General features: G+C 31.3%; 4 protein-coding genes across 6 annotated transcripts; 2 read left to right on the top strand and 2 right to left on the bottom strand.

The window, feature by feature from the left end:
• The first annotated feature begins 3,144 nt into the window (after positions 1 to 3,144).
• Positions 3,145 to 8,673, top strand: LOC106788097 (protein virilizer). 3 transcript variants are annotated; one of them, XM_014751047.1, is made up of 5 exons: positions 3,145 to 3,415; positions 3,506 to 3,618; positions 3,939 to 4,302; positions 4,397 to 8,045; positions 8,180 to 8,673. In XM_014751047.1, exons 1-5 carry the CDS (start codon positions 3,362 to 3,364, stop codon positions 8,467 to 8,469), a joined length of 4,470 nt encoding a protein of 1,489 aa, XP_014606533.1. In that variant the 5' UTR covers positions 3,145 to 3,361; the 3' UTR covers positions 8,470 to 8,673. The 3 variants fall into 3 exon arrangements, with proteins under 3 accessions (XP_014606533.1, XP_014606532.1, XP_014606534.1); XM_014751046.1 differs by having other exon boundaries at positions 3,146 to 3,415; positions 8,177 to 8,673; XM_014751048.1 differs by lacking the exon at positions 3,145 to 3,415 and having other exon boundaries at positions 3,514 to 3,605; positions 3,939 to 4,090; positions 4,171 to 4,302; positions 8,177 to 8,673.
• Positions 8,646 to 11,048, bottom strand: LOC106788098 (pentatricopeptide repeat-containing protein 1, mitochondrial). Its single transcript, XM_014751050.1, has 3 exons — positions 9,479 to 11,048; positions 8,909 to 9,214; positions 8,646 to 8,812 (listed from the first exon to the last, which is right to left on the bottom strand). The coding sequence occupies exons 1-3, from the start codon at positions 10,859 to 10,861 to the stop codon at positions 8,669 to 8,671; spliced, it is 1,833 nt and encodes a 610-aa protein (XP_014606536.1). The 5' UTR covers positions 10,862 to 11,048; the 3' UTR covers positions 8,646 to 8,668.
• A 655-nt stretch (positions 11,049 to 11,703) lies between these two features.
• Positions 11,704 to 20,554, top strand: LOC106788092 (nucleoprotein TPR-like). Its single transcript, XM_014751031.1, has 12 exons — positions 11,704 to 12,115; positions 12,198 to 12,360; positions 12,474 to 12,695; positions 12,776 to 13,335; positions 13,434 to 13,825; positions 13,949 to 14,211; positions 14,305 to 18,268; positions 18,345 to 18,755; positions 18,853 to 19,218; positions 19,290 to 19,482; positions 19,580 to 19,903; positions 20,153 to 20,554. Exons 1-12 carry the CDS (start codon positions 11,944 to 11,946, stop codon positions 20,272 to 20,274), a joined length of 7,152 nt encoding a protein of 2,383 aa, XP_014606517.1. The 5' UTR covers positions 11,704 to 11,943; the 3' UTR covers positions 20,275 to 20,554.
• Positions 20,555 to 22,375: 1,821 nt separating this feature from the next.
• Positions 22,376 to 24,068, bottom strand: LOC106788089. Its single transcript, XM_014751012.1, has one exon. The coding sequence runs from the start codon at positions 24,064 to 24,066 to the stop codon at positions 23,554 to 23,556; it is 513 nt and encodes a 170-aa protein (XP_014606498.1). The 5' UTR covers positions 24,067 to 24,068; the 3' UTR covers positions 22,376 to 23,553.
• Positions 24,069 to 27,280: the final 3,212 nt, after the last annotated feature.

Below are 27,280 nucleotides of genomic sequence, written 5' to 3'. Positions count from 1 at the left end.
GAACGCGTCGGAATTGAAATTAACGAACGAACATGCTTCTAATCCGTGATTTTAATTACATTTAAACGATCAAACACTACCGTATATTACTTCGCGCACGATTGCAATGCACGAACACTTGCAACACTTCACTAACACTTCCAACGCTGCAATATTCCCATTATGATCTGAAACAGAAATAAAAACAAAATTATGAATATCATTATTGTAAGAAAAAATTATTATAATTGCTAAGAAAGTGTTTAAAATAAAAAGTGACTTACGTTTATTCTTCAGTGATGAATGCATGATGGGTATCCTACCCTTAGGATGACGTTGAGCACACGTTTAAAACAAATAAAAGAAACTTACGGAGTTTCTTTACCCGAGCAAACGAAACTTTTACATACGGCGTACAACACTGACTCGACTTTCCGATTCTTTAATATTTTTTTTTATCGATGCAACACACGAGTACTTCATTGCCTACGCGCTCGATTGCAATGATGTTCTGAAACAGAAAAAGAAAAGAACAATTAATATCATAGTTACAATAAAAAGCCATTAAAGTTATTATAAAAATTTTTGATAGAAAAATATACTTACTTTTAATCTTCATTGATGACTGCAGGATGGGATCCCTACCCTTATGATGACGATGAATAAAAAAAAATTAAAGAAAAAATCTGCAAAGCTGAAACATACTAAAGGTTATAGTACAATATTCCCTGTGAATCATTTCTGAAGGCAGGACACACATGAAAAGATAAAATAACATAAAAATATCAGTAAAAATATTAATTAAAAATCTTTAAATTTTTCTAAATAAAACAAAATTTGTATCAGCAAACTTAATAAAGAATAACCTAARAAATAAACCTCCTGTTATACTGTTTTATGTAATAAAAAACTCTTCAAAGTATCTAAATTAACACGAGAACGTTATGAATAAAATTATTTAATAGTTTAACGCGTCGTCAATTGTACTAGTCTTAACTTCTCAAAGGACGGAAGAGGAATGAGCATCTCTCTCTCTGTTTAACTTTGAGAGTATCGAATTTCGACTGTTTTTGTTTTTATCTCATTGTTAGCTCGAAAGTGCTGAAAAACACAGAGACATATTAATACGTGTTATATGCCGAATATTTTGTTTTCTTATTCTCTTTCTTTCTCTTTCTCTCTCTCTCTTTCTTTCTTTCATTTTCTCCTTCTTCTCCCTTTTTCACATTCTTGTTTTTTTTCTCATACACTTCCTATTACGCTTCTCTACGTTATAAAAAAAGAGATAGACCTACCTCAACAAATATAAAGGAGATAAAAAAGTGAGTTTTGGAATTTCGAAGAGGACGGTGCTCCGAACATATATTCCGAGGTTTTAGACGATAATAGACACTTCTCTCTATCGATTATTTAACAATTATTTTAATTATCTAATACACTCTTCTTATATTTCAGCTTGTTTTAACACATATGAACTGGTTTAAATATTACATTATCTATTACCATATTTTAAATGGAAAATAATATTGATATATTTTTCTGTTATGATTTTAAAAGACTTTTTGGAACTTGATTTCGTTACTGGGCCAATATATAAACAAAAAATTTAGCGATAACATATATTGTTTTAAATCAGTTTTTTGTTAGACTTCGACGTAAATGTATTACTTGCGAATAGATAAAACTCCTAGGGTGGGGCCTAAGAGTTGTGTTTCTTGAAAAACGTTCACGGTTAAATAATTTTACCTTCGACCTCACAACTGCGCAGGAGCGGTTAAACAATTACATAAAAATGATAACAATGCTAAAATCAAAACGTTACAATCTTAAATTTTATGTATTAGGTGTAAGATTCCCTCCATACACATGCGCAACGTTCGGAAAGTCATATAAACAACTTTCAATAAAAGTAATTACATAGAAGACAAAGGTTCATTTCAACGAAAGATTTCGAAGACGACAGTGCATACTTCATATATTCCGAGCTTTTTTAACAACAATAGACATTTCTATCGATTAATTAACAATTATTTTAATATTCTAATGCACTCTCTTTATATTTCAGATTGTTTGAACATATATGTACTAGTATAAGCATTAGATATACTTATTAACATACTTTAAATATTAAATAATTTCGATGTGATATTTTTTTCGATGACAATTTCCCCCTCCGAAGTCACCACTGCACAGGAACGTTTAAACAAATGTACATTAGTTTAAACAATTATAAAAACGAAAAAATGCTAAAATCAGATCGTTGTAATCTTAAATTTAATTGATTAGATGAATTTTCCTTTTTTACACATGCGCAACGTTCGGAAAGTCATATAAACAACTTTCAATAAAAGTAATTTTCTAGAGGACAATGACTCAGTCTAACAGGAGACTTCGAAGAGGAAGGTACACCAAAAGGGGTACATCCTTATTTTTCGATTGCAATATACATTTCCATCGATTAATTAACAATTATTTTAATATTCTAATACATTCTACTTATATTTTAAATTGTTTCAGCACATATACATTCGTTTTAATATTACATATCTTTAACGTGCTTTGAATAGAAAATAATTTTGATATTTTTGTTATTTATGTTTTCTAAATGACTATTTTAAATATTGTTTCGTTACTGAGCCGAATCGTAAACATTTAATGTTTCGATTACTTACATTGTTTTTTAATCAGTTCTTTGTTAGTACTTCAACATGTAAGTATCGATGCGTTTTACTGGCGAATAAAATTTAATTCATATTTGTTAAAATTTGGGTCTTCGGAAGCGGTTAACTCCTCGTGGTTAGACCCGGGCAATGGATATTACTTTCCATGTAATGTTTATCATTTTTTATATGCTATACATTACATTACAAGTAAAATCTAGCAAAGACCGCTTACCAAAAACATTATAATTTTAATTAGTTTGTTTCATTTCCCTAATTAATATTATATTATAATTCTTTTCCTTGGTTCCTTCTATCTATATGAAATATAGAAACTAATTACTTTATAATGTTTCTAATCTAACACAAAAATGAAAAATTGAATAGTTTAGTTTTATTACTTACTAACACTAATAAGCTTTTACACCCATATAATGAAATGTCGGTATGGTAGAACCCTTTATGTAGTTTATATTTTGTCCGTACGTTTCGTTGATGTCGCACACCCTTTGAGCGAATGGTGGTAAGCTGTTTGATATTAAATTCTTAAGTGAATAATATATAATTGACCCATTGCAAAGCTTTCGAACAAGAGATATACAATATAAAATGTTGATTACCACATAGATATCATTATTTATTAACTGACAAATAAGTTGTATTGCCTTAAAATGTTTTAATATCTCATTAGGAACAGTATTGAAAATAAACGCTACACAGAAATGGATAATACAGAATTGTTATTTTTTGACACATTTTCTCATGATATTTCAGAGGTTTGTTTCAAATTAAATATTTATATGTAATTAATTAAATAATCAAGATTATTTTAATAATTCTTAATTAAATGTTATTTCTCTTTTAAGGAATTAAACTTGGATTTAGTACAGTTTCCAAAACCTGTTTATATCAGCGAGGTTAGGATTATACCACTGGGAGCTAGAGTACAAGCAGATTTTCCAGGAGGTGTGCGTCTTGGGTAATCTAATATACTATATATTTTTTCATTTTCTTTTAATAACGTATTTTATTTAATAATATTATAATAAATATAGATACATAATTATAAAGTTTATGTACATATAAATAAGATAATTTTGAAAGAAAATTTAAGTATTTTTCTTTGTGAATATTATTTATAATGTATATACATATATATATGTGTGTGTGTATGNATAATGTATATACATATATATATGTGTGTGTGTATGTATATTATTATTATTATTACTGTTATTATTACATATATATATTTTTAATATTTAAATATATATTGTATTTCTTTTTTATTTATTGCAGTGCTACTAATCCATCACAGTTTGAGATAGAATTTTTTGTAAATGATTTAAGCAAGCCCGGAGCATCTACATTTGAATCTCTTGGAGGTTTAGAATATAAACAAAATATTCACATTCAATTAGAATGTGAACGGAAACAAATACCAACTGATGGTTTAGTATTGCGAGGCTGGTACACTACTATTACTTTAGCTGTATATGGTTCTTTGACAAAATCATTGAATAATCCACAGGAAGTTATTAGTCCTGCTGCTGGATCTAGTGTATGTGTAAGTGGACTGGAAGAAACTACAGAAAATACTGCACAGCCTTCAGAACAACAGTCTGAATGGTATTATGAAAATCAAAATCAATCTAATCCAAATGTGAGTGTGTATTAGGATTAACTAGAAAATAAAGGTTACGAATAGTAAGATTTTGATCGAACAAATTGTTCAAATGTATATTTTATATTTATAGGAAACATGTGTAGCAGCTACTCCACCACCACCCATTCAACCAATTCAAATAGTTGAACCCTCCAGAAGTTCAATAACAGATACTGGAAAGGTAGAATCAGGACAGTGGGAGGAAGATGCAAATAATACTGCGCAAAAAGGAGTGAAGCGTCCATCTTCACCTCCTTCGGAATCTCTTGTTTCCTTGAGTCCAGAATCAATATCAGCCGAAGAAGAAGAAGCTGAACAAGATGGAGCTGTTGCAGAAACTGGAGAACCATTTGAACCTATATTATCTGACGAAGATATTATGGCTGATGATTTGCCACCTACAACAGAATTTGAATGCGAAAATATTCAATTGGATGCTATTTATACTCTAGCACCGCCTGATCTATTAGATTTGGAAAAACCACTTGAGGCCATAGAAGGAAATTCTATGAATAGTGAAACTTCTGATAAAATACGAGAAACGTTGCAGTCACTTTCTAAATTAGTTTTAAATTTTAATAATGCGCCAGGTCAAGAGAAAGAAACATTTGTACATAGTTGTGAATCATTGTGCGCAACACTTGGTTCTTTTGATCTTAATGACAGTGATACTAATGACTTAACTAATATTGTAAATGCAGGTCTTGATGTAGACCTTGCTCGTGCTCAACCACAACCAGCCTATAAAGTGCGCCACGTCAAAGTTGGTGTTCGCTTAGCCGAGGCTTTGTGTAGACTTCCACAGGGACCAAACATACTTTTAAAAGTAGACGCACCTTATAAATTATTAACATTATGCATGCGCGAAAATGTGGCACTTCCAGTTAAACTTTCAGCACTGCGCGCATTGGATGCCGCATTAATAAGTCCGCTAATTGTTCAAGAATTCCTGAAATCCAAAAGTAATTTGTACAAAAATGCCATAATGATGTTAGATGCAGCTAAACTTGCAAGACTAAAATATGCTTTGAGTTCGTTATTACGAAAAGTCCACATTTATGAAGTTCTCGACGAATTAGAACAACTTAATAAATTAATAATAACAGAATTGACAAATGCATATATATGTGCACCAACACTTATGGCTCAGCCTAAGCGTCAGTTGCCAGCAAGTGCACAAATGGAATTTGAACGAGAAGAAAATCGTAATCCTCGGTGTCATTTAATCAGCTATTTCGAACATCATAAACTTGCGATTTATTTGCTTTTAGCTCTTACTTCGCCAGAATCAGAACCTGATTTAATTAAAGCGACGCATCGTTTCCTTTTACGTCTTTCAGAAACAAAAGAGGGTTTATTTCACTTGTTAAAACAACCAGAAATAACAAAATATTTATTAAAAGCTTTAAGATATGATTCAGCAAGTGTAGGCTCTATTATAGCATGGCGACTTCAAGTTGTACAATGTTTAACTTATTTAAAGTATGACGCCTCTGATTGGGTAGCTTTAAAAAAACTCCATTCTTTCCTTATATATCCTGAAGGATTACAAGCTATAATAACGGTCCTTCCTATGGGTGAATTTATAGATATCTTAATTCCTTATCTTTCTGATACTAACCTTTGTGAATTTGCTGCTGAGATAATATCAGTTATCATACGTTATTCCGATCACGTAGAAATATTTCAAAATCGTGCTAGTATTATTCTTGAAAAATCTAGAAATCAAGCTGTTTTAAGAGATGTAACATCATATTTAACAACAGCTGCTCAAACATCTAATTGGAATTATGGAGATGTTTCTTCACTTGTAACATGCATTAGAAAAAGTGCAGATAAAGCAGCATCTTTGCCAGGCCAGTTAATAACTGCATGCAGAATTCTGCATTACTTAATTTTTCCTTCAAATAATGACATAGATCCTATGGAACCATATGTCGAATTAAAGTATAGAAATGCTTTAACACAATTATTTGCTGCCGATGGATTAACAGCGCTTGTTGCTGTTATGTCTAACATTTCTGGATTTTATGAACAGCCATTTTTACATCGTGCTGCTTTGACTGGAAGAAGAGGATTAGCATTAGTTGCATTACTTCTTCCATGTGTTAGATTGACTAGGGCACTGTTAGAGCGATTAGTGAAATGCATGGCAACTGAGTTTAAAGATTTAACTGCTGTTGTGCCTTTACTCGGCGTTTACTCATTAGTTGAAGCTATTCCTGCTACAAGATTAGTCCAAAGTCTTTCCTATGAAATTGTAGGAACACTCCTGGTATTTACGCAGGTGGTAGATTCAGATGGATCTGGAAATGTAGCCAAATCTTTATGGACCAAAATGTTGGGTGAAGTTTTAAAAATGGTTTCTTTCAGTCCATGTAATTTCATTCCTGGTTTGAAACTTTTATCACGCATACTTCCACCATTACTAAGTGTAAAAGAAGTTATAGCTGATGATACAGCACGTATACTCGGTGTAAGAAAATTATGGTCTGCACATCTTCAAGCACAAGCTAATAATCTTACTGAAATCTTAAAACTACTTTGCAGCAGTTGGAATAAAGATTTATTAGTACTTCTTTCCACAGTATGTAAACAATTGAGTGATTTAGCAGCACCTACTGCATTGTTAGTAGGTAGATGTTTATTAGATGTTATTATAACTACTACAGCATTAGAAAATAATGTTTTAATATTTGCCTTACTTAGTGACTTAGCAAGGCATGCTCCTATGAAAGCCACTCTATTAACTTTGACCAATCCAGCGTCAAGAGCACAAGTTAAATTAGATCAAAGATATCCTCCAATTATTAAATTGATGTGCGCAACATTTAGGATAACTAATGATGTTCGAGTTCAACAAGAAATTCTCGATACGTTTGAGACCTTATGTGATTGTACATTAAGTCTTGTTCAAGAAGATACTAACGAACCATTTGAAAAGAGATTAACACATTCGGTACCAAGTAAAGAACCACTTTTATCAATCCTTACTCTATTAATTGAAATATTAGCAAGTAGCACTAAATTTCAGCCGGAAATATTAGAAAATACTTTGTACATACTTCTATCTCTTACCAGTCATAATTATGGCTTGTATCATGTAAAAAGTTGTTTGGAAAACAAACCTGACGCATTAAAGTCATTATTAGAACATATTTCAAATTTAGAAGATATGGATACAAAATTCATTGCAGATTTAACAATAAAGTTTTTAGAGAATATGATTGCCAACGATATGCAAAAGAGGTCATTATATCTACGTGCACAACAATTAGCAACTTTAATATCCTGGGATAAAACTGGACATCCATTAGAGAAAATACAAGGCGCACAAGAATTAGTGAATACTTTAAAATTTGCTGAAGATAAAGAAGAGAAAGAACCAATACCTGAAATGTTAGAACCATTATTGCCAACTCCAGAAGCCTTGCTCAGTCAGTTTTCACAACGATGTTTAAGAACACCTGTATACATTCCTAGACGTCCAAAGAAATGTCCATTTATTTTGTCAAATCAAATACAAAACAAAACAGTTGTAGATCTAATAGACTTTGCAGCTGAACTACTTCCTACTGATTTTAATCTACTATCAGAAGCACAAAGTTTATGTTCCAAAGCACCACCTGATGATGCAATACAGCCATTACAATCAAAAACTCAACCCGATGATCAAGAAAATAGAGATATTCAAAAACAAATACCTCCCTCTCCTATTACAAAAATGAAGCAACCATTTGGTGAGATATATTTACTCTTTTATTATAATAAGCATAAAGAAAAATATATTTAAAAAATTCGTTATAATTATTGATTCTGTATATTATGCAATGCATAGGAACATATTTTCATTACTTAATGCTTATTACAGTAGCACCTATGAGAGGTAGGACACAATTTACCAATTCTTTGAGAGGTGGTCTTACAGTCGGAGGTATAGGAAGAGGTGCAGATCCATTCCGATCACGACCACCAAATACATCAAGACCTCCATCCTTGCATGTAGATGATTTTGTGGCATTAGAAACATGTGGAGCCCAACCCACAGGACCAACTGGCTATAATAAACTCAGTATTCGTGGAACATGCCCTTCTCGGGTGGTAAATACTGGAGCCAGAAGTCGACCATGGGTACCAGAAACGCGACCTCCTTACCTCCGATAGTTTTTCTCCATTATTAAATACATAAAAATAATTTTAAATGACAATTTATTTCTTATTTTATTTTTATTAACTTTTAACCAAAATGTATATTATATATTTTAAAGACAGAGTCAACTATTCTAAAAACAGTCAAAAATACATTCAAGAAGATAAATTAAATTATACACTTGTATATATAATCTATAAAATTTGACTTTATTTAATTATGTACATGTTTTTTATTTATATTATCATCAGCATTATCATTATCATCATCATCATTCATCCTTTTAAATTTAAAATATTTTACCGTAAATTTTTCGAAGTCCTGTTTCAGTTCCAAATGTTTCTTGAAAGCAATTTTCTACAATAATATGTATAAAAAAGAAAAAAAATTACTTTTTAGTACTGTTAATGTAGGTAAATGTTGCATTCATCTAGTTGCATAAATATCTATTACCTTGGATAGTAACATTTGTGACAATGTTTCCTTATATTTATCCAGTAATATATAAATTTTATCGTTTGGTTTAATTTTGTTATCAATCATGTAAACCATTATTTCTATTACATATTTGGTATCAAGCGCATTACATGCATTAGATATAAGTGTTCCAAGAATTACTACATTTGGAACATATCCAGCAATTTCCAATCCTTCTAGCAATTCTTTCGCTTCTTTAATTCTATTACATCCTAATGCTAAAACACCAAATGTCATTACATTTGGCAACATGTGCTTGCGTTGAATTTCTTCCAAGACTTTCTATAAAAAAAACAATCAGTTTTAATTTAAAATTTTCTTCAATTTAATAGAATGACGAATATTAACAAAAAAACAAATAGTAATATATTTCTTTAGTATTTCTCTCGTCCAAAATTACAATTTTTAATGATAAAATTTTTTCACAGGGAACTTGGACAATAAAGGGACGAAACTTCCAACTCAATCAATCTAAAGTTCTACTTCTTTTAATGTCTAAGTTCCCTGTGAAAAAATTTTATTAGTAATATATTTCATTTGCCTTACCTTAGCTAAACCGTATTCTCTCCTCATACTTCTTTTCTTAATAAGCATGTTATAAAAATCGATATCTAAATCAATGTTGCTACTTTTCATATTATGAAGAAATATATCTTCAATGTATGCTGTATTTGGAATTAAATCAAGTAATAAAGAAGCCGTTACTGTATTTGGTACGACATTGTCTTTTTTCATCATTTGTAAGACATTTTCCAAGCCGCCGAATAAAATAAAACGATTATATTTAAAAATATCATCTAATTGCGTATCAAGTGATAATACGCATTCTACATCCTTATTTTTTATTACTATAGGTATGGGTAATGAAGCAATAATAGGAGGAGTACTTAGCAAATTTGGTCTGCTTGCTTTGGTATTACTTATTAAATTAATATCCATTAATTGAGGCATTAATACATCACTAACTTTGCATTTCCCAAAGTTTGTATCTCTCATAGCTCTAAAAAATAGATTGTATGTTATTAGATTTGGTTTTATTTTATATTTGCGCATGAGATGCCATATGATCAAGGCATGTCTCATTCCAGCTTTCTTATCAGATATTGCAGCATTCAATAAAGAATTATACGTTACTTCAGTTATACGTATTCGTTTATCTCTCATTTCATCCACTATTTGGAAAGCTTCAGCAATACAGTTTTGTCGACTATAAGCTTTTATTAATACATGGTAATGCGTTTCATTCAATGGAAATCCTGTTTCATGCAAGTGAAGGCGTAATTCATTTAATTTTTCTAGAGCTAAAGAATTATTTTGTAATTCTGCACAAGAATTAATTAAACTGGTATATGTAGCATCATTGGGTTTCAATTGTGCTTTCTTCATTTTGTTATAAAGACTGAAACATTGCTTCACATCTCCGTGCAAGGAATAAGCACGTATAAGAAGATTATACATGAAAGTAGTAGGTTTATCACGATTTTCTTTAATTAATGAAAGTACGTTTAAGGCAGATGACAAATCTCCATTTGCAATATGATGATTTAGTTTTGTAACATACTGACGCCAAGCAGCTTTTATCTTTTCTGGTTTTTTAGCTATATTATCCTGAAATTCTTCTTCCTTTTCCTCTTCCGTGTCCATTTTGGCTCTATTATATTTGCTATATCCAATATCACCAAAAATATTCGCTTTCTTCGGTTCATTTCTTGTACAAAATTGTCTATCATCAAATAATATGGCAATACCATTTTTAGGTCGAAATTTTATATTACTATAAAATATCTTATTCAGATTGCTTTTTTTATAATAGGCTCGTACATTGTATGAACAAATAATTATCGTTTCCCATTTGCAATGGCTAATACTAAAATTAGCATAACCTAAAATACTCTTTACTGGCAATATGTTTATTTTTGTAGAAAACATTATTTAATTTTCATTCTTTCAAGAATAAATACAAGAATTTTTTGTATACTACAATAATTCGTCTATCTTAGTTAAAACAAGTTTCCAAAAACAACAATGTGAATCCAATTTCAATTGAAATAGAATTTTAAAATCATTCGATAATTTGTTCGATAACTATCGATTTTATTGCATGTTTTCATTAATCATATATTAAAGTTAAAACAATATAAATAATAATAATATGTTGGCAAATTTGATTTTAAATACTCATTGTAATTTATAAATATAATTGTATAATCTTTTGTATCAAATTCATACCTCATTCGTATTTGGAAGAAGTTCATTCACAATGAAATGTTATTGTAAATGTTATTGGAGTTATTTCGTAAGAAGAATTGCTATTGGTTGAAGAACGAAGCTATATACAAGGAGGACGATTGAGATAGGCGTTTGCGTCGAATTTGTGTTGTTGAAAATGAGTAAATGTAGAGTACGATAATTATCCACGAGGGCGGCGGTGATGTTCTTAAATTTAGATTTAACTACGTCTGATTTTATAAAAAACAAATGAAATTAATAGGTCTCTGATGTTTTTGTTTTAATTACTGTTTCTAAAAACCAGACTAAGCGACTAGCGCGCTCTCTAGTGGCAATAGAAATCATCCTTTCATTGTGAATATTGTAGCCACATTTATAATACAGCGATCGTCTTCTTTGTATACAGGCTCCATGGGTTGAAGAATTGCTATTGGTTGAAGAAGCAAAATACATTCTAGACAAAGATCCCAATTGGATAAATATCTGGTTACTTAACTATACAGACAATTTCAAATAATAGTTTCTGTAGGAAATCGGAAAGAGCGTCAGTTCTTTGAGAATTCTAGTGCCGGTAGTTTTATTGTATTCATTAGCGTGTTATACGATTGTGCTAATTTACGTTAGTTATGTCGAAAATATTAGTTATTTTGATAAATCGATCGTAGCTAGAATTAACGGGGATTATATTAAACAAAATAATATCATAATAAAACAAAAAATATTGTTATATAATTGTGAAAAGTGTTAAGTGCATCGTAGAGTTGGTGCGTAGTGTTGAAAAGATGGAGACGGTGGACGAGAACGAACAGAAAGTGCTTCATAACATTTTAAATGAAGATGAATTGAAGCAAGTACCCGATGGAATTAAAAAGAAACTTGGGATACATTTTAACGCCAAGTTTGAAGAATTTATAACTGCTAAGGCAGTTTTTGAAAGTAACCGCAAAAATCTTGGTACGTATCGATAGTTTGTATTCAATTTTCTTACTTCTAACGATCGCTCTATCTAATTCTTGATAATTTGTTTGTTTTCTAGAACAAAATTTGGAAAAAGTTCAGAAAGAATTAACAGAAACTAAATCGAATTTCGATGAATGTAATGGTAAACTAGAATTGGCTGTTAAATATACTACCGAGTTAGAAGTTAATTTGAATGAAGTTAAGGGTGAAGTACAGAAATTGCAAGAATCTGTTAAAAGGTAATTTATATATTAATTTAATTAGATAAAAATTAAAGTTAATTAATAAACTTTGGATATAATGCATATCTAAGTGATCGTTAACATTGTATGATTATTATAATTTTCTATAGGTTAGAAAAAGAAAATGGAGACTTACGCAAACAGAGAGATGCAGCTGTGGATGAGAGAGATACACTGCAATTACAAGTTGAGCGAAGAGATTTTGAAATCGAAAGAATGCGTACTGAATTGTCTTCCCTTGGAATTCAGTTACAAACCGCTGTTGCTGCTAAATGCCAAGCTCTTGCGGAAGCAGAAGAAGTTCGTAGCCGTGACATGACTTTGGACTTCAAGTTGGTATTTTTACTATTTAACAATATAAAAAATTGCAAAATTTTTAATGATAATTTAAATATATAAATTTATTTTATAGAGAAAAACGTTTGGAACAAGAGAGGACGCTCTTTTCTCAACAAATAGCTGGTTTGGAAGAAGAACTAAGTAAGAGAACAACAGAATTACAAGCAACGAGAGCTGAAGCATCAGCACGAACTCTTCTGACTGATACTCGTTTATCACAACGCGATGAAGAATTGAGAATTGCTAATGAATCAGCTGCACAATTGCGTGAATCTCATTCATCTCTTCAAAGACGTTGTGAAGAACTTTCTCAAAAGTTAGAAGAACAAAGAACGCATGAGATATCTATACACGCTTCGTACCGTGAAGAAATTGGAGCTCAAACTAGACTGGCAGATCTTTACAAAGGAATGGCAGATGAAGCTAATGCAAAAGCCGAAGAATTTATAAACGCTGTTAAAGAACTTCAGGAATTGTTAGAACATGCTACTGAACAGTTTGGTGAATTGGAAACAAAACATAATCAACTTCAGTTACAACACAACCAAGATCTACAGGAAAAAGAACAACAAATTACTGAACTTACTAAAGAACTGGAAAATGCAAACGAACTACTGAAAAATATTAAGCAAGGTAAGATATAAATATTGTAAACATGTAAACATTTGAATATGAATGAACATATTCTAAAAATAAAATTTTATAAAATAAAATTTCTTATTTAATTATAGAGAGATTAGATCAAGCCGTTGAACAATTGGCACCAACAGCAGCCGTAGCTAGTAGAATTTTAAAGAAGGGATTAAGTCTCACACAAATTTACACACAATTAGTAGATGCAATTAATGAATTAACAACGGAACGCGAAGAAAACGAACGCTTAAAATCACAAATGGATGTTATCTTACGTGAACTTGAAGATAAAGCACCTGTGTTGCAACAGCAACGTGAAGATTACGAAGCTGCGACAAATCATGTTGCTACATTGACAGCACAGTTGGATGAACTTCTTGCAGAAAATCATCGTCTGCAGGAATCTACTGATGAAGCAAATCGTGTATCCAAACATTATACTAAAGAAAATCAAAGATTAAAATCGGAACTTGCCGATTTAGCTAGACAGGTAAGTTATTTATACATTCATTTATTATCGGAAAAATAAAAAACTAGAAATAAATTAGGATATATAACGATATGTACTGTAAACCATCTACTTACTATTTTTTGTTTTTTCTTTTTTTATTAGGTATGTTACCTTCTTAAAGAAGTTCAAGAAAATAGAGTTGGTAATAGTTTACACACAAATGAATTTTCAACAGTAAATACAGATGATCTAGCTTCTTCGCAAATAATTACGAAAAAACTTGTAACATTTAAAGACATCGAAGAATTACAAGAAAATAATCAAAAATTATTATCAATTGTACGTGCATTGTCGTCAAGACAAGAAGAAATGGAAAAAGCTACGGATGAGATTAATTCTGGCGAAATGAAGGAGAAATTGGATAGGTTTGTATTTATATATACAATATTTTTTTCCAATAACATTAAAATAAATTACAATAAAACAATAATTAAATTAACATTAAATATCCATATTAGGTACTTGGAACAATTAGCAGAAATGCAAGCTGCTCAAGAAAGACAAGCTAAAATGTTGGAAGGTTTATTAAGACAACGTGATATGTATAAAAATATGTATCAACAAAGTTTGAAACAATCAAATACAACAGAAATGAAAGATTTGTCTAATGAAGAAAATAAGGAATTAAATGCAAGCACAGCAGAAAGTATAAACGAGGCAGATAAATCTAAAGATTCAGTGGATAACGAAAAAGAAAAGGAATGGAAAAGAAAATATGAGGAATTAGAGAGTAAATTGAAACAAGTTACGGACGAATTTGAATTGTATAGAAAAGAAAAGATAGCTCATGAAAAAATGTTGGGCGAAGAAGTTGAAAGGCATAGAAAGAAGGCAGATGCAAATTCGGCTTATTGTTGTAGATTGAAAGCACAATTGGATTCTGCGAATGGACGTTTCCAACTTCTCCAAGCAAATGTAGCGTCATATAAATCACAAATAAAAGCATTAGAAGAGAAATGTTGTAATTACAATGTTACTATTGGAAAGCACGAACAAAGTATAATGATCTTGAAGGATGAAGCTCTATCTGCTCAAACACGTTTGTCTCGCGCCGAAGTACAATTAGATAATTTACGTCAAGAAAGACAATTATTGCGAGATTCGGAAGGACGTCTTTTAAAAGAACGAGAATTATTCCAACGGGAAAGACAAACACAATCTTTGTTAAGAGCTGATGTAGAATCTATCAAAGCTTGTTTGGAACGTGTTCAAGCGGAAAATCAATTACGTACCGAGCAACGTTTCGACGATGCTACCAGAGAATGCGCTGCGTTGAGACGACGTCTACAGGAAGAACAGGATCGATTTAGAGAACTGTTATCGACTATGGAAAAACAATTAAGTACGGCACAAGAACGTCTAACAGAGGAACGTGAAATAACTGAACGTATTCGTAACGAATTGGAAGAATCTCGTAAAGCAGAAACAGAAAGTGCTCAGAAATTTGAAGAAGCTAATGCAAAGTTAAGACAAGCTGTTGCTCATTCAATATCGAAACCTTTCACTGGCGACGAAAATATGACTAAAAGATTAAAGGAACTAGAAATGCAATTAGCAACCAATCAAGCCGAGGTAAAATCTCTAACGGAACAATTAAAAACTGCACGTCAACAAGGTCAACAATATTGCGATATTGCTGAAAGTGCAGAGGTACAGTTAAGAGAATTAACGGAACAACATAATAAATGTAAAGAGGAATTGGAAAATACTCTGAAACAATCGAGAGTTGAAGTTAATTCCCTCCAAAAACGAGTCAAAGAACTGGGTGAAGAATTAGCTAAGATCTCAAGTGGTCGTCAAGAAACAGATTCTGAGCTACGACAAAAGCTCGCAGAAGCTGAAAGAAAAATCGAAGAACTTGACGAGGTCAAAGGTGAATTAGAACTTGTTAAAAGTGACTTGCAGGTTGCTTCGACGACTGCATTGGAAACTGAAGAAAAGTATACTAGAGAAATGGTTCTACATTCGACAGATTTACAATTACTAGCAAAATTAAAAGAAGAGATGCAAAATGTAGATCAAAAAATGGCAACATTGACTCAAGAAAGAAATGCAGCTATTGAAGCATTGGAATTGGAAAAAGTAGCATTTAAGGAAAGAGAAGCAAAATTGATTGAAGAGGTTCAAGAAACTTTAAAAAGGGTTGAAGATCTGGATGCACAAAACTCTCTTTTACATGATCAAATTCAAGAGTTAAGCGACAAAACAGCTATTATGCAAAGTCAACAATCAAAGGGAAGTAGTCATGACAGTCCTAATACTAGTATCGAAGCAATGAATCGTAGTTTTAGTATTACGGATGAAGATTCCAAATCTGCTGAACAACTACTTAAAGTTATTAAATATTTGAGACGTGAAAAAGATTTAGCCATGGCTAAATTTGACATTTTGAGAGCAGAAAATTTGAGATTAAAATCTCAAGCAGAAGTGGCAGAGAAACGATTAAAGGAAACTGAAACTGTTCTTAATTCCGAAAGAGAAAAGTCTGAAATTGATGTGGTTACAACATCCAAGCATGCTGAATTATTAAGAAAAATTGAAACATTAAATGCCATAACCGATTCTAATAGGATTTTGAGAGAAGAAAGAGATAATTTGTCTTCTAAGGTGAACGAATTAACGTCAAAGGTAATGGTATTATCCGAGGAGTTAGTACCACTTCGTGATACATCAAGAGATTTAGCAGCTAAGAATGAAGCATTGACACAAGAAAACACTGGTCTCAAAGGAGAAGCTACGAGATGGAGACAAAGAGCTAACGCGTTAGTAGAAAGATCCAACAAGGCTAGTCCCGAAGATTGGCGTAGATTACAAACAGAACGTGAAAGTTTAAGTAAATTACTTACTTCTGAACGCGAAACGCATGCTAAACGTACAGAGGAATTGAATCAATTGAAATTAGAAAAAAATAAATTGGAAGAACAATTGAGCCAACTTCAGAAACAAGTACAGGCACAAGGCGAACAAGTTTCCAAAATTTCCGAGGAAGCTCGTAAATTGGGTCAAGATTTAAGCGAAGCACTTGCAGATTCTACTTCGAAAGCAAAAGATTTAGCAACATTGAGAAAGGAACTTGGAGATAAGGAAGTAGTTTTAAATGATATCAAGAATAAGGAAATTCAGATAAGAAAAATAGCTAAAAAATATAAAACACAATTTGAGGAGCTTGCTAAAACGGTAGAAGAAGAGAGAAACAGATCTGATGATACGCGAATGTCTTCAGGTAATGCAGGAGGTGATGATTCAGGACAAGTAACGCAAGAACGCGAAGATCAATTACGCGAAGAAGGTCGGCAAGAGTTACGACAAGCGAATGTTGAATTAACTACGAAGATCGATGATTTGACTCGTCAGATATCAATTATTCAAAATGAATCAGAATCTTTGAAGAAAGAGATAGATACGATGAACAAGACTAGCGTAGAAAAGGAAGAACGTGCTAAACAAGTATTGAAAGGCGCTAGGACAAAGATCATGCAACTTACAGAATCAAAAAAAGTCTGTGAGAAAGAATTGCTTGATTTAAAAGCAAAAATAGAATCTGGATCGAATGATTCAGATACATCGGACCATGATGCAAGACTTGCTGCATTGAAATCTCAAATGGAAGGAAGAATATCTCGTTTGGAACATGAAAAGACAGAAATTCAAGCAGAAAAGGAAGCTCTGCTACAACGTATTACACAGTTGCAGAGACAATTAACAGGAGTTAGTGGGGTTAGCCCACCAAGTGAACCTCCTACTGCTAATATTAAGCCTATGTCTGCACGTGCAGAAACACCTCTAGCAAGTATTAGGCCAATGAGTGTAGTAGTTCAGTCTAGAACAGCAGCAGTATTACCGACGACTGCAACCGCACCTGTTATGGTTGCACCTCATCAACAGCAACAACCTCAACAACAAATAGTTCATACAACTGAGACAAGTTCTCCGACAAGTAGTCTCACAGATTTTCAACCAGCTAGTACAAGTAGTTCCTCACAAACTACACCAAGTACGCTACGTCAGTTAGTCGTTCAACCACAATTGAGCGAATCTGCTGAATCAACTCAAAGAGAAGACGCAGAGAGTGGTGAAACTTTAAATGTACAACAACAGCAATGTCAGCAACAACAGCAGCAGCAGCAGCAACAGACTGTGGCACTTGTTAGCCCACGAGTTGAACAACAGCAACAACAACAACAAGCAGTAGCTAGTGATCAACAACAAACGGTAGCTAGCAGTTCTACACAGTCAGTTAGTACTTCTCAAGCATCTACTGGTCATAAACGTCCTAGAACACTTGATTCTACTGCATCCGGATCGGGAATAATAGAAGATCACAGTAGACAAGAACAAGCACCTAGTCCAAAAGCCAAGAGAAGTAGGCAAACAGAGTTAGGGTCATCAGCTAGTGCCAGTCTTTCAGAAATAGAGTATCAAGTAAGTATTGAATGGTACTTAAAAAAAAAGAAAGTGATTTAAACAAATATATATATAATACTCATCGTATTTGTAGGTACCTACTTCTAGTCAGCGTGATCAAGATGAAGAAGTTGAAGAAGGTTGTGTAGTAATAGTAGATTGTGACGAAGGAGAAGGAGGTGGAAATAATCAAGCACAAGAAGAAGAGGAATTTGATAATGATCCGTACGAAGAAATGGAAGAGGAAGATGAAATGCCATATGAAGTTGAAGCAGAGGTAGAACGAGACAGCAACGAAGTTGAGATTATAATGGAAGAAGATTCGGCTAGTGTGGAGGTTCCGAGGCAAGCTCAAGCAACGATACCTGTAAATCAACAGCAACAGCAATCAGAAGCAATTAGTAGTGCTGGACAAACGGGTGAACCAGCAACTTCCTTTACCTCTCGCTCATCGCGTGGTATTGCACCAATGCCCCGACAACAGCAACAGCAACATTTGCTTTTGGTTAGTTTTTTAATTTATATGAATATGCTACTTCTCTAAAGAGAGAGAAAACATTAATTTTATTAATAAATGTAAAATGTAAATTTCGATAATATAGCCACAACAAGGATACGAAGATGGAGGTGATGATAGCATAGTACCCAGTACACCCACATTGTTTGTACCTCGACGAGGAGATGGATTTGGAGAAGCTGTGAGTTCACCTCAAGTACCTCAAGCACGATTCACTTTTGGAGATTCGTCTGCATCCAATACAGCTTCTTCGACACCTTCACTAACAACTACTACTGGAACTGTTACTCGAACAATATTTGGTTCATTAAGTTCAGGAGCAGCTCAAGTGGTACAAGAAAGCATAGATGACAATAGGATAGATCTTGGTCAATTAGAAGATGGCGGTACTGGCCGTAGTGTACCTACTACACCTTTACAAGTCTCCCCTGCTGCAGATTTGCCTCCGTCTGTAAGTAATTAAATAATACACATATTCATGCAAGTTATTCTTACACGTAATAATAATTCTTTATTTTGTAGACTAGTAGTGGTCCATCGGAAGAACAAGAAACTCTCGGTACTGTAACAACAGTACCGGTAATAGGTGCATCCGTGAGTGATACTAACGAAGAATCTACGATTGTAAGTATTCGTGTAGGTAGTGCAGATCAACAGCAACAACAACAGGGTCAAACGGAAGCTATCACAGAATCTAGTACGATGCCAACTGAAGGTAAATGACATGATATTTGCATATGATAATATTTCTGATACATTCCGATCAAATCAATTATTCATGTTTTAAATCACATTGATTGAAATAATTGCAGGAGTGAGTTCAGAAGGTGAAAAGCGGACAGAAGAAGCTGGATCTTTAGTATCAGGTGATGACGATGCCGTTGACACGGGAGAAGGTGTAGAAGAACCTGGAAGTGACATTGTTGAAGACGACGCAGAGGAAGAAAGCAGAGAAGCTGAAGCATCTCCTTCCAGTAATACTCGTCAACGAACAATGGCTGCTGCTGCCGCTGCAGCTGCTGCTGCAGTTGCTAATGGTAATAGAGGTACACCCCTTAGACGATCGGCACGATCACCGTTTCGTGCTCGTGGTGCAAGACCAACCCCTATTGTCTGGGAAAGTCAATCTGGAAGAGGTTAATACATCTATGCATATATAATCTTGCATATATTCCGTTTATTCTTATCTAAGATAAAAATACTTTTTTTTTTATTTTTTCGAGACAGCATCATCTGATCTTTTTTCAGAATAAAATTCTAATTCTGATGTTAAGTATATATATTAAATGTATTTATCTTTAATACTAATACCTTGTCTATTATCTTTGAGGCTTACAATTATTTGATCATTTATTCATCATTTTTTGTTTTTTTTTTATCCTCAGGAGGACAAAATGTAATGCGTGGACATGCAACACGAGGAACAAATAACGAAGGTGGAGGAAGAGGACGAGGTTCTAGAGGACGAGGTAGAATGCGTGCTAAATATCCATACGCACGTTTTTAAATTTACTATATAGGTCAGGTACATATAAATGTATATGAACATACATGTCTCTTTTACATCTCATTATTATAGTGTTAATTTAAAAAAAAAAAAATATACTTAGCTTATAATAGGAATTAAATATTATAAGAAATATAAATGGATTTTGACAAATCGAGTAACGGTATAAACATATATATTTCTTTTATTTTCTCTTTTACACTTAGTAAAAAAAAATTATGAAAATATATTTCTTATGAATAGGGTATTAAAAGCATTGTACAAATAAATTAACGTATTTACTATATTATTATAATAATAATAATAATGACATAATCATTTTACGAAGATAGGGAATCTTAATGGACCATTGTTTTTTCTTCTCTTTTCTTTCAAGTATTTCACAGAAATCGCAATGACTGCTATATAAAGTAATACTATTTGTGTTTTTTATTTTTTAATACTGAAAATATGTTTAACTACATTCCATTATAATCGTTTTATTTTCAAATATACAAGACATAATTAGCAATTTAAAAGTGCCTAAGCCCTTCGTCCATTTTGTTAAAATTACCAAATTTATTCGTTATTTTTTACATATTAATCCAAGTAATAACCTGTTCGTTACTTTTAGAAATAATTTTATTTTTCTTCTTTATTTTTTTTTTTCTAATTCTTTCTTTTTAAAGTACTTCTTTGATAAGTATATTTCATTAAAACTAAAAATAAAATAAAACAGAAAAAAAAGATGAATTTAAAAACTTATTACGTACTAATGTAAAAACGAAGAACAATATAATTCATTTATTATTTTTATGGCAGTATTTTTCATTTTCCTTAAATGTATAAATAAATAAACTAGCCTATAATTTCCGTTCTAGGAACAAATTTGTATAAAATTTATTAATATTACATTTTTTTGTATGCGTGTTTTGTTAAAACATTCTTGGCACTTTAAATACATAATAATTAATCTTCATAATTATTTTCAATTATTATTTGAAATCTTTTCATTATATATATATATTACATATAATTAAATAAAGATCTTTTTCTTTTATTTTTTTAATATTATCAAAATTAGTCGCCAAAAAATATGAACATTGTTTTGGTGTGTATGTGTATGAGCTAGTACATATTTTTATTAAAATAAATTTGTTTTTTCTGCGCTATGTATATATATATATACATGTATGTGTGTATTAAACTGTCCAAAAATAATTTCACATATATACGGTACGTATGTACGTCATTAGTATGTAATTTATGGATATTGCGTAGCATGATGAATGTATATATCATGCCTACAATGCTATCAATGTTTTGCTCTTTCGAAATATTTATAATTATTTACTATTAAATTCAATATTAGTTAAAAAATTTCATATAATTACAAATAAACTTATATTATTATTTATTAATTAATAAGACGCCAAAGTTTTTCCGAAACTAAAAAAATAAATGAAAATCAGTTTATACGATCATTTCAGTCTCTAACTCGAACAATTCGTGTCGCGAATTGTATGTTCATTAAATTTAAATCAATAAATAATTCTACTTTGTTAATATCTTAAAAAGAATTAAACTAATTGTTTTCTAAGAAAAATAATGCAATGGTAAAAATTTTGATTGAAAAGTTATTGCATCAGAGTTAATATTTTCCAAGTCTTTTACGAATGAAAATGATATGAATTTTTTTTTTTTTTTTTTTTTAAGTACGCAATAGATATAAAAAAAACTGATTATAAATACGATCAATAAATTAATTAGTATGACTTAAACTATACACATATAGATATATAAATATAATTACAATTATAATGCTATCTACGTATTATCACAATTAAACGAAGCGTATTTTGTTTCCTTTTTTAAGGAAATCTTGTTCAGTTCAACGAATTTTAACGAACTTTTTTCTATATACATACATTATATATTTTTAATATATTATATTTATATAATCATTAAAATTATAATTAAATAATTATCCCTTTGTGCATTCGAAACATTCCTAAAAATTGGCTGCTAGCAACTTAACAATGTAGAGATATAGTATAACTTTGAAACCAAAAAAATACATTCTAATGAAATTTAATTTATATGAATTTCTAAACATTGAGAGAGCAACATATTATTTATTGAAATTTGAACTTAACATAAATTTTTCCTATCTAATTACTAAAAAAAAACTTATGTCCCTCTCACAGGAATCTTCCGAGTACAAAGTGTTATAATTATATTTATATAATATAATATATTCACAGTGAAACAAACGACCTAGCCTCGTTAGATTATTAGTTCCCTTTAGATTACTAAATCAAACAACGTGAGCACTGTTAGTAATATGGATGGGGGGATGACTTGTCCAAAAAAACAAAAGACTTCAGAGAGGCGGTAAAAAACGTGACTTCTCTGGTATTGAACAAATGTAAAAAGGTGTTAATAGAAGAGGATCTCAACCCGTAAAAGGGAGAGCAAAAAAAACTAATATAACAATATAGTTTACTCCTTGTAATACAGATTCAAGACATTGGTATCTTCCAATCCGATTACAAATATATATATTTTTTTTGCTCTCCCTTTTACGGGTTGAGTCACTTTTTTACGAACACCTTCTAACACTTATTCAATTCTACCGAATAGAAGAGTCTTTTTACCGTTTCTCTGGAGTCAACAGCACATGGTTTTTGTCTTTTGCTTTTTCGAACGAGTCACCCTATCCATGTTACTAACCGTGCTCACGTTGCTTGATTTTAATGATCTAAAAAGAGCTAGTAATCCAACGTGGCTAGGCCGTTGATTATAATATAATATATGTATAAAATTTGAATTTTGTTTATATTTCATTGATTTATTTAGTTTTTCTAAGAAGACTTCAATTTTGGCAAAAGTAATTTTGAAGAACAGGTGCCGATTCATTGGCATTTGGTTTCAGAAAGAGACACTGTCTATATAGATCATGCTGGGCTACGAGCCAATCTTTGCGCATCGCACTATAAACGCTTGCATCAAACACCTTCGAACATTTCAAACTATATGGATTTTACATTTGGAATGTTTTAAGCGAGATTAAACAATCGGTATATAAATAGATAGAAAAAGTTGAATAAAAAAGAGAAGACGTCCTTTGTAATATTGTTCTCGGAAATGTAATACACATTTAATACGTCCTAATCAATATTATCACCGAGATTGCTACTTACATATTTTTTTGTCTTTTTGTTATAGTTTCTATTATTATTATTTTTTTGTATTCACAAGAACGTAGGAATCAATTTTGTTGTTCACAACATCAATCAATCAAATCATCTCAATTTTCGGGATCGAAAAACTCTGACGTTCATCGGGGTCGGTTTCCGCACAAATACATTTACCGTGTTGTTCAACTCTTATCCATAATGTTCTTGAAATATTAGTTTCTATACTATTGATCTCAACTTCTAACTCGTCGTGATAAATTTCCGATTCCATCGGGGTACAGCTCTTCAGTGTACTCCCGCAACATCCGGAATGTACATCGCATCTGTTCAAAACAATGTAAAGCGGGTAATTAACGCTTTCCGAATTGGTGTGAATATCCTTCATCAAATCCCTTAAATTGTAGGATCGGAATTGTGGTTCTCGGCAAGAGAATTTTTTCACAACGTCGTTCGATTGTGACAAGTTCATCCTTTTGGGTGTACGATGATAAAGATGATTCATTTGACAACTTACATTGTTACTCGGCATCGATTGAGCCGTATTACACATGATCGATACGATCAAGATAATTAGCCTAAGGCAAAAGTTATATTTATTCGTTTGTTTGAACATCTTTTTTTGCTTTTATATGTGTGTGTGTGTGTGTGTGTGTATGTACTTTTCCCTCTTCTTTTTCTTCTTCTTCTTGTTTTTCTTTTCTTCTTCTTGTTTTTCTTTTCTTCTTCTTGTTTTTCTTATTCTTGTTCTTTTTCCTCTTCTTGTCTCAATTAAAGCAAAAAAACAATGCTTTCGTATCTGACCTATCCACTTGTGCACGATTGGTTACTGATTATCGAGCCAGTTTTGTTCTCACTACCCTTGCGCACTTATTTTAAAACACAAAGGTGAACGAATGTTTGGATCCATGCACGAGAACAAGTTCAATGATTAAATTCATTCAGATCTTTGAGTGTCCAAGTTGGAACGACGTTTAAAGCAAAGAAAATTGTCTTTCTATTCAAGAAAACGTGGCCGTTGGACGTATTCTTGACTGACTGAGATTCGCCGACTAGCAGAGGAGTATTTATATATAGCAGAGAGGTTGCACGCGTGATCGGTGGTCGATGAACGTGTAACATATCCCACATTAGAAAAATAATCTTCTACGTAAGAACGTTCCTTTTCTTCCTTTCAATTTTTTTCCTTTTTCCCCCTTTCTTCATTATACCCGCAAAATTAAACAGATCAACTAATTATTTCCCTATTTCCTGAATTGTCATCAGTTCTAAAGAAAAAAAATTTTGTATTTCTGTAATGGACTAACTTTTTCCTTTATTCTAATTAAGAGGAAGGATTTTATATGTTTAATATTCCGAAGTTTTTCTTTTTTTTCGGAAATTTGATTAACGAACATGTTGATAAAAATATTTATACAATTATCGGCGCATTACATCGTTTAAAATTATTATTATGATCGATAAGTCGGTGATATTTCATTATTTTAGGAAAAGGGTTTTATCATTGACTCATATCGATATGATTCATTATTCAATTATCTGAAAATCACCTATGCAATTTTGATCATAAATTCGTTTTCCTCAAAGTTAACCGCAGAAGATATTACAAGCAATACCTGATTTGTACTATGGGTATTAACTTTTTATACGAATCATCTTTTACCTGTTTGCATCATTCATTAAAATATCTTATATGAAGATTAAATATGCTCGAAATAAAACGGATGAAAAACGAAAGGAAAAATAAAGCATATACCTATATATAAATATCCTTATATTTTTATCCATTTCTAAGAAAATTCGCAGAAAATATCGAATATTGCTTGAATCGTATGTAGGAGAGATGACGTATCTGAGAACAAGGAAATCTTTGAGGAAAAAAGATATTTTGCATAATAAATAGGTGCGCCATATTGGAGCATGATAAAAAAGATCCATATAATAAAAAAAAATTGATACAAGTCAAATAAGACCCCTTAGGGTAAGAACAAAGTGACTTAATTTACGATCATTTTTTTTATCTTTTTTTTCTTTAGATCAAAAGAATAAGTAAAGGAAAAATATGTCATATGTTAAATTTAATGAATTGTTAATAAATTTGTTTGATCAATTTGTCGATAATTAGTTGTGTTTTAGGTAATAAAAAATTCAGAAGTATTGAAAATTAGAAGTAAAATTGATTGAATCTCATTAATTATAATAAAATCAATAGATTACGCACACGTGCGTTTAAGTTCTATGATCTTATAAATAAAATGACATCTGGAATGTAGGAAGAAAGTATGGATCGTTTTCGTTCCAAAGAGTAGCCATATGGAATATATTATAGATACCGATATGTGATAAAATTAGAAATCTTATAAATTAATTCTATATCGTCGAAGAATTTGACTGAAATAAAAAAAAATGAAGATCTCAAAAATTTTATAAATATGTCTGCTACTATTAATATCGTAAAATCGAAATAGTTTAACCTTATTCCATAAAATTTTATCATATCTGTAAATTATGATTTTTTTACGAATTTTTACTTAATTGTATATTTATAATTTTATTATTTTTTATCTTTATATATATTTTTATATATAATATATCTATCATTTTTCTCTATGTATTTGTTCAAAATGTATTTTATTTAATATGTTAAATACGATGCATCGAGCAACTATAATATATATATGTCAATGTATTCTATGCACGAAAATAAGAACTAAAAAGTTCTGACAATAATTATAAATTTTCATATTTACTCAGCAATGGGACTTCCCTTAAATTTTCAGTTGATTATGATCACCTCTTCTTATGCTTTTCTATGACATTTATTTTTTCAAAACGGTTTAAAGAATCTTAATTGATATTAGTTCTCTTTAAGATTCTTTGCTGAATACTACTGTTCAAAATGCCGAAAGTATTTTTAAACCAAGAATACGTGAATATGCATTACTTGTATAATTTGTGCGACGAAAATACTCTAGCTGTTGTAAGAGAGTATCGTAGCAAATTTTCTGGCAGAAAAGTCAAGCATCATTAAGTTTTTTCGAATGTGCATTCACAATTACGTGTAACAGGTTCGTTTCGTGCTGCAACAATGTCAGACTTGCATTCGTGTAAGGAAGAGGCACTTCGAACATGAAATTAGATGATTTACAATATTAGTTCAAACAATTGATGACACAACATTTTACATATTTTAATTAATTAATCAATCAATTAATAGGGATTTATTACTGATACTGAACGGGATGTACCTTAGTGTACCTTGAAAAAAAAGATGTCACGTCAATGTGATCATTTTAATATCGTATCCGTTAACACATATACTTTACTATAATATACTGTTGACGTAAACGTAACGGGGATATCCCTCGTTGTGAAAGAATTGTCCGGATTCATTAATAATACCGGTTTCTCATTGCTCCAAGTAGTTAAAGATTATTTCTACAAAACTTATGCAATTCATTTACACGCGACCCATACTTCATTCTATTTATAGAAAATTATACTTAACATTTTTTCCTACGACATTTGAAGAGGAAATAAAGAAAATGCCACTTACGACGTCCACTTAAACGGTTATTGATAGCGCTATGACGATATTGCCATGATTAAAAAAAAGATAACAATTTTTTTTCTTAATTTAATATACCTATTTTCTTGAAGTATATTAACATAATTTTTTAACATTTTTACATCCAAGTTTGCATTTCTAATCACGATTTGAAACAGTTGAAGTAAAATATCGATGGTCAAACGCAATAGCCTAATTTTGTATTCAATGGGTTATCCGTTAGTATGGTCTACCTTGATGATTCAGTCTTGTAAAATGGCAC

The sequence above is a fragment of the Polistes canadensis genome, unplaced genomic scaffold, assembly GCF_001313835.1.
Source record: "Polistes canadensis isolate GaletaPanama2010 unplaced genomic scaffold, ASM131383v1 scaffold_125, whole genome shotgun sequence".
Classification (NCBI taxonomy): domain Eukaryota; kingdom Metazoa; phylum Arthropoda; class Insecta; order Hymenoptera; family Vespidae; genus Polistes; species Polistes canadensis.
The sequence above is the reverse complement of the archived record's forward strand: the minus strand, read 5'-3'. Positions and strand labels throughout refer to the sequence as shown.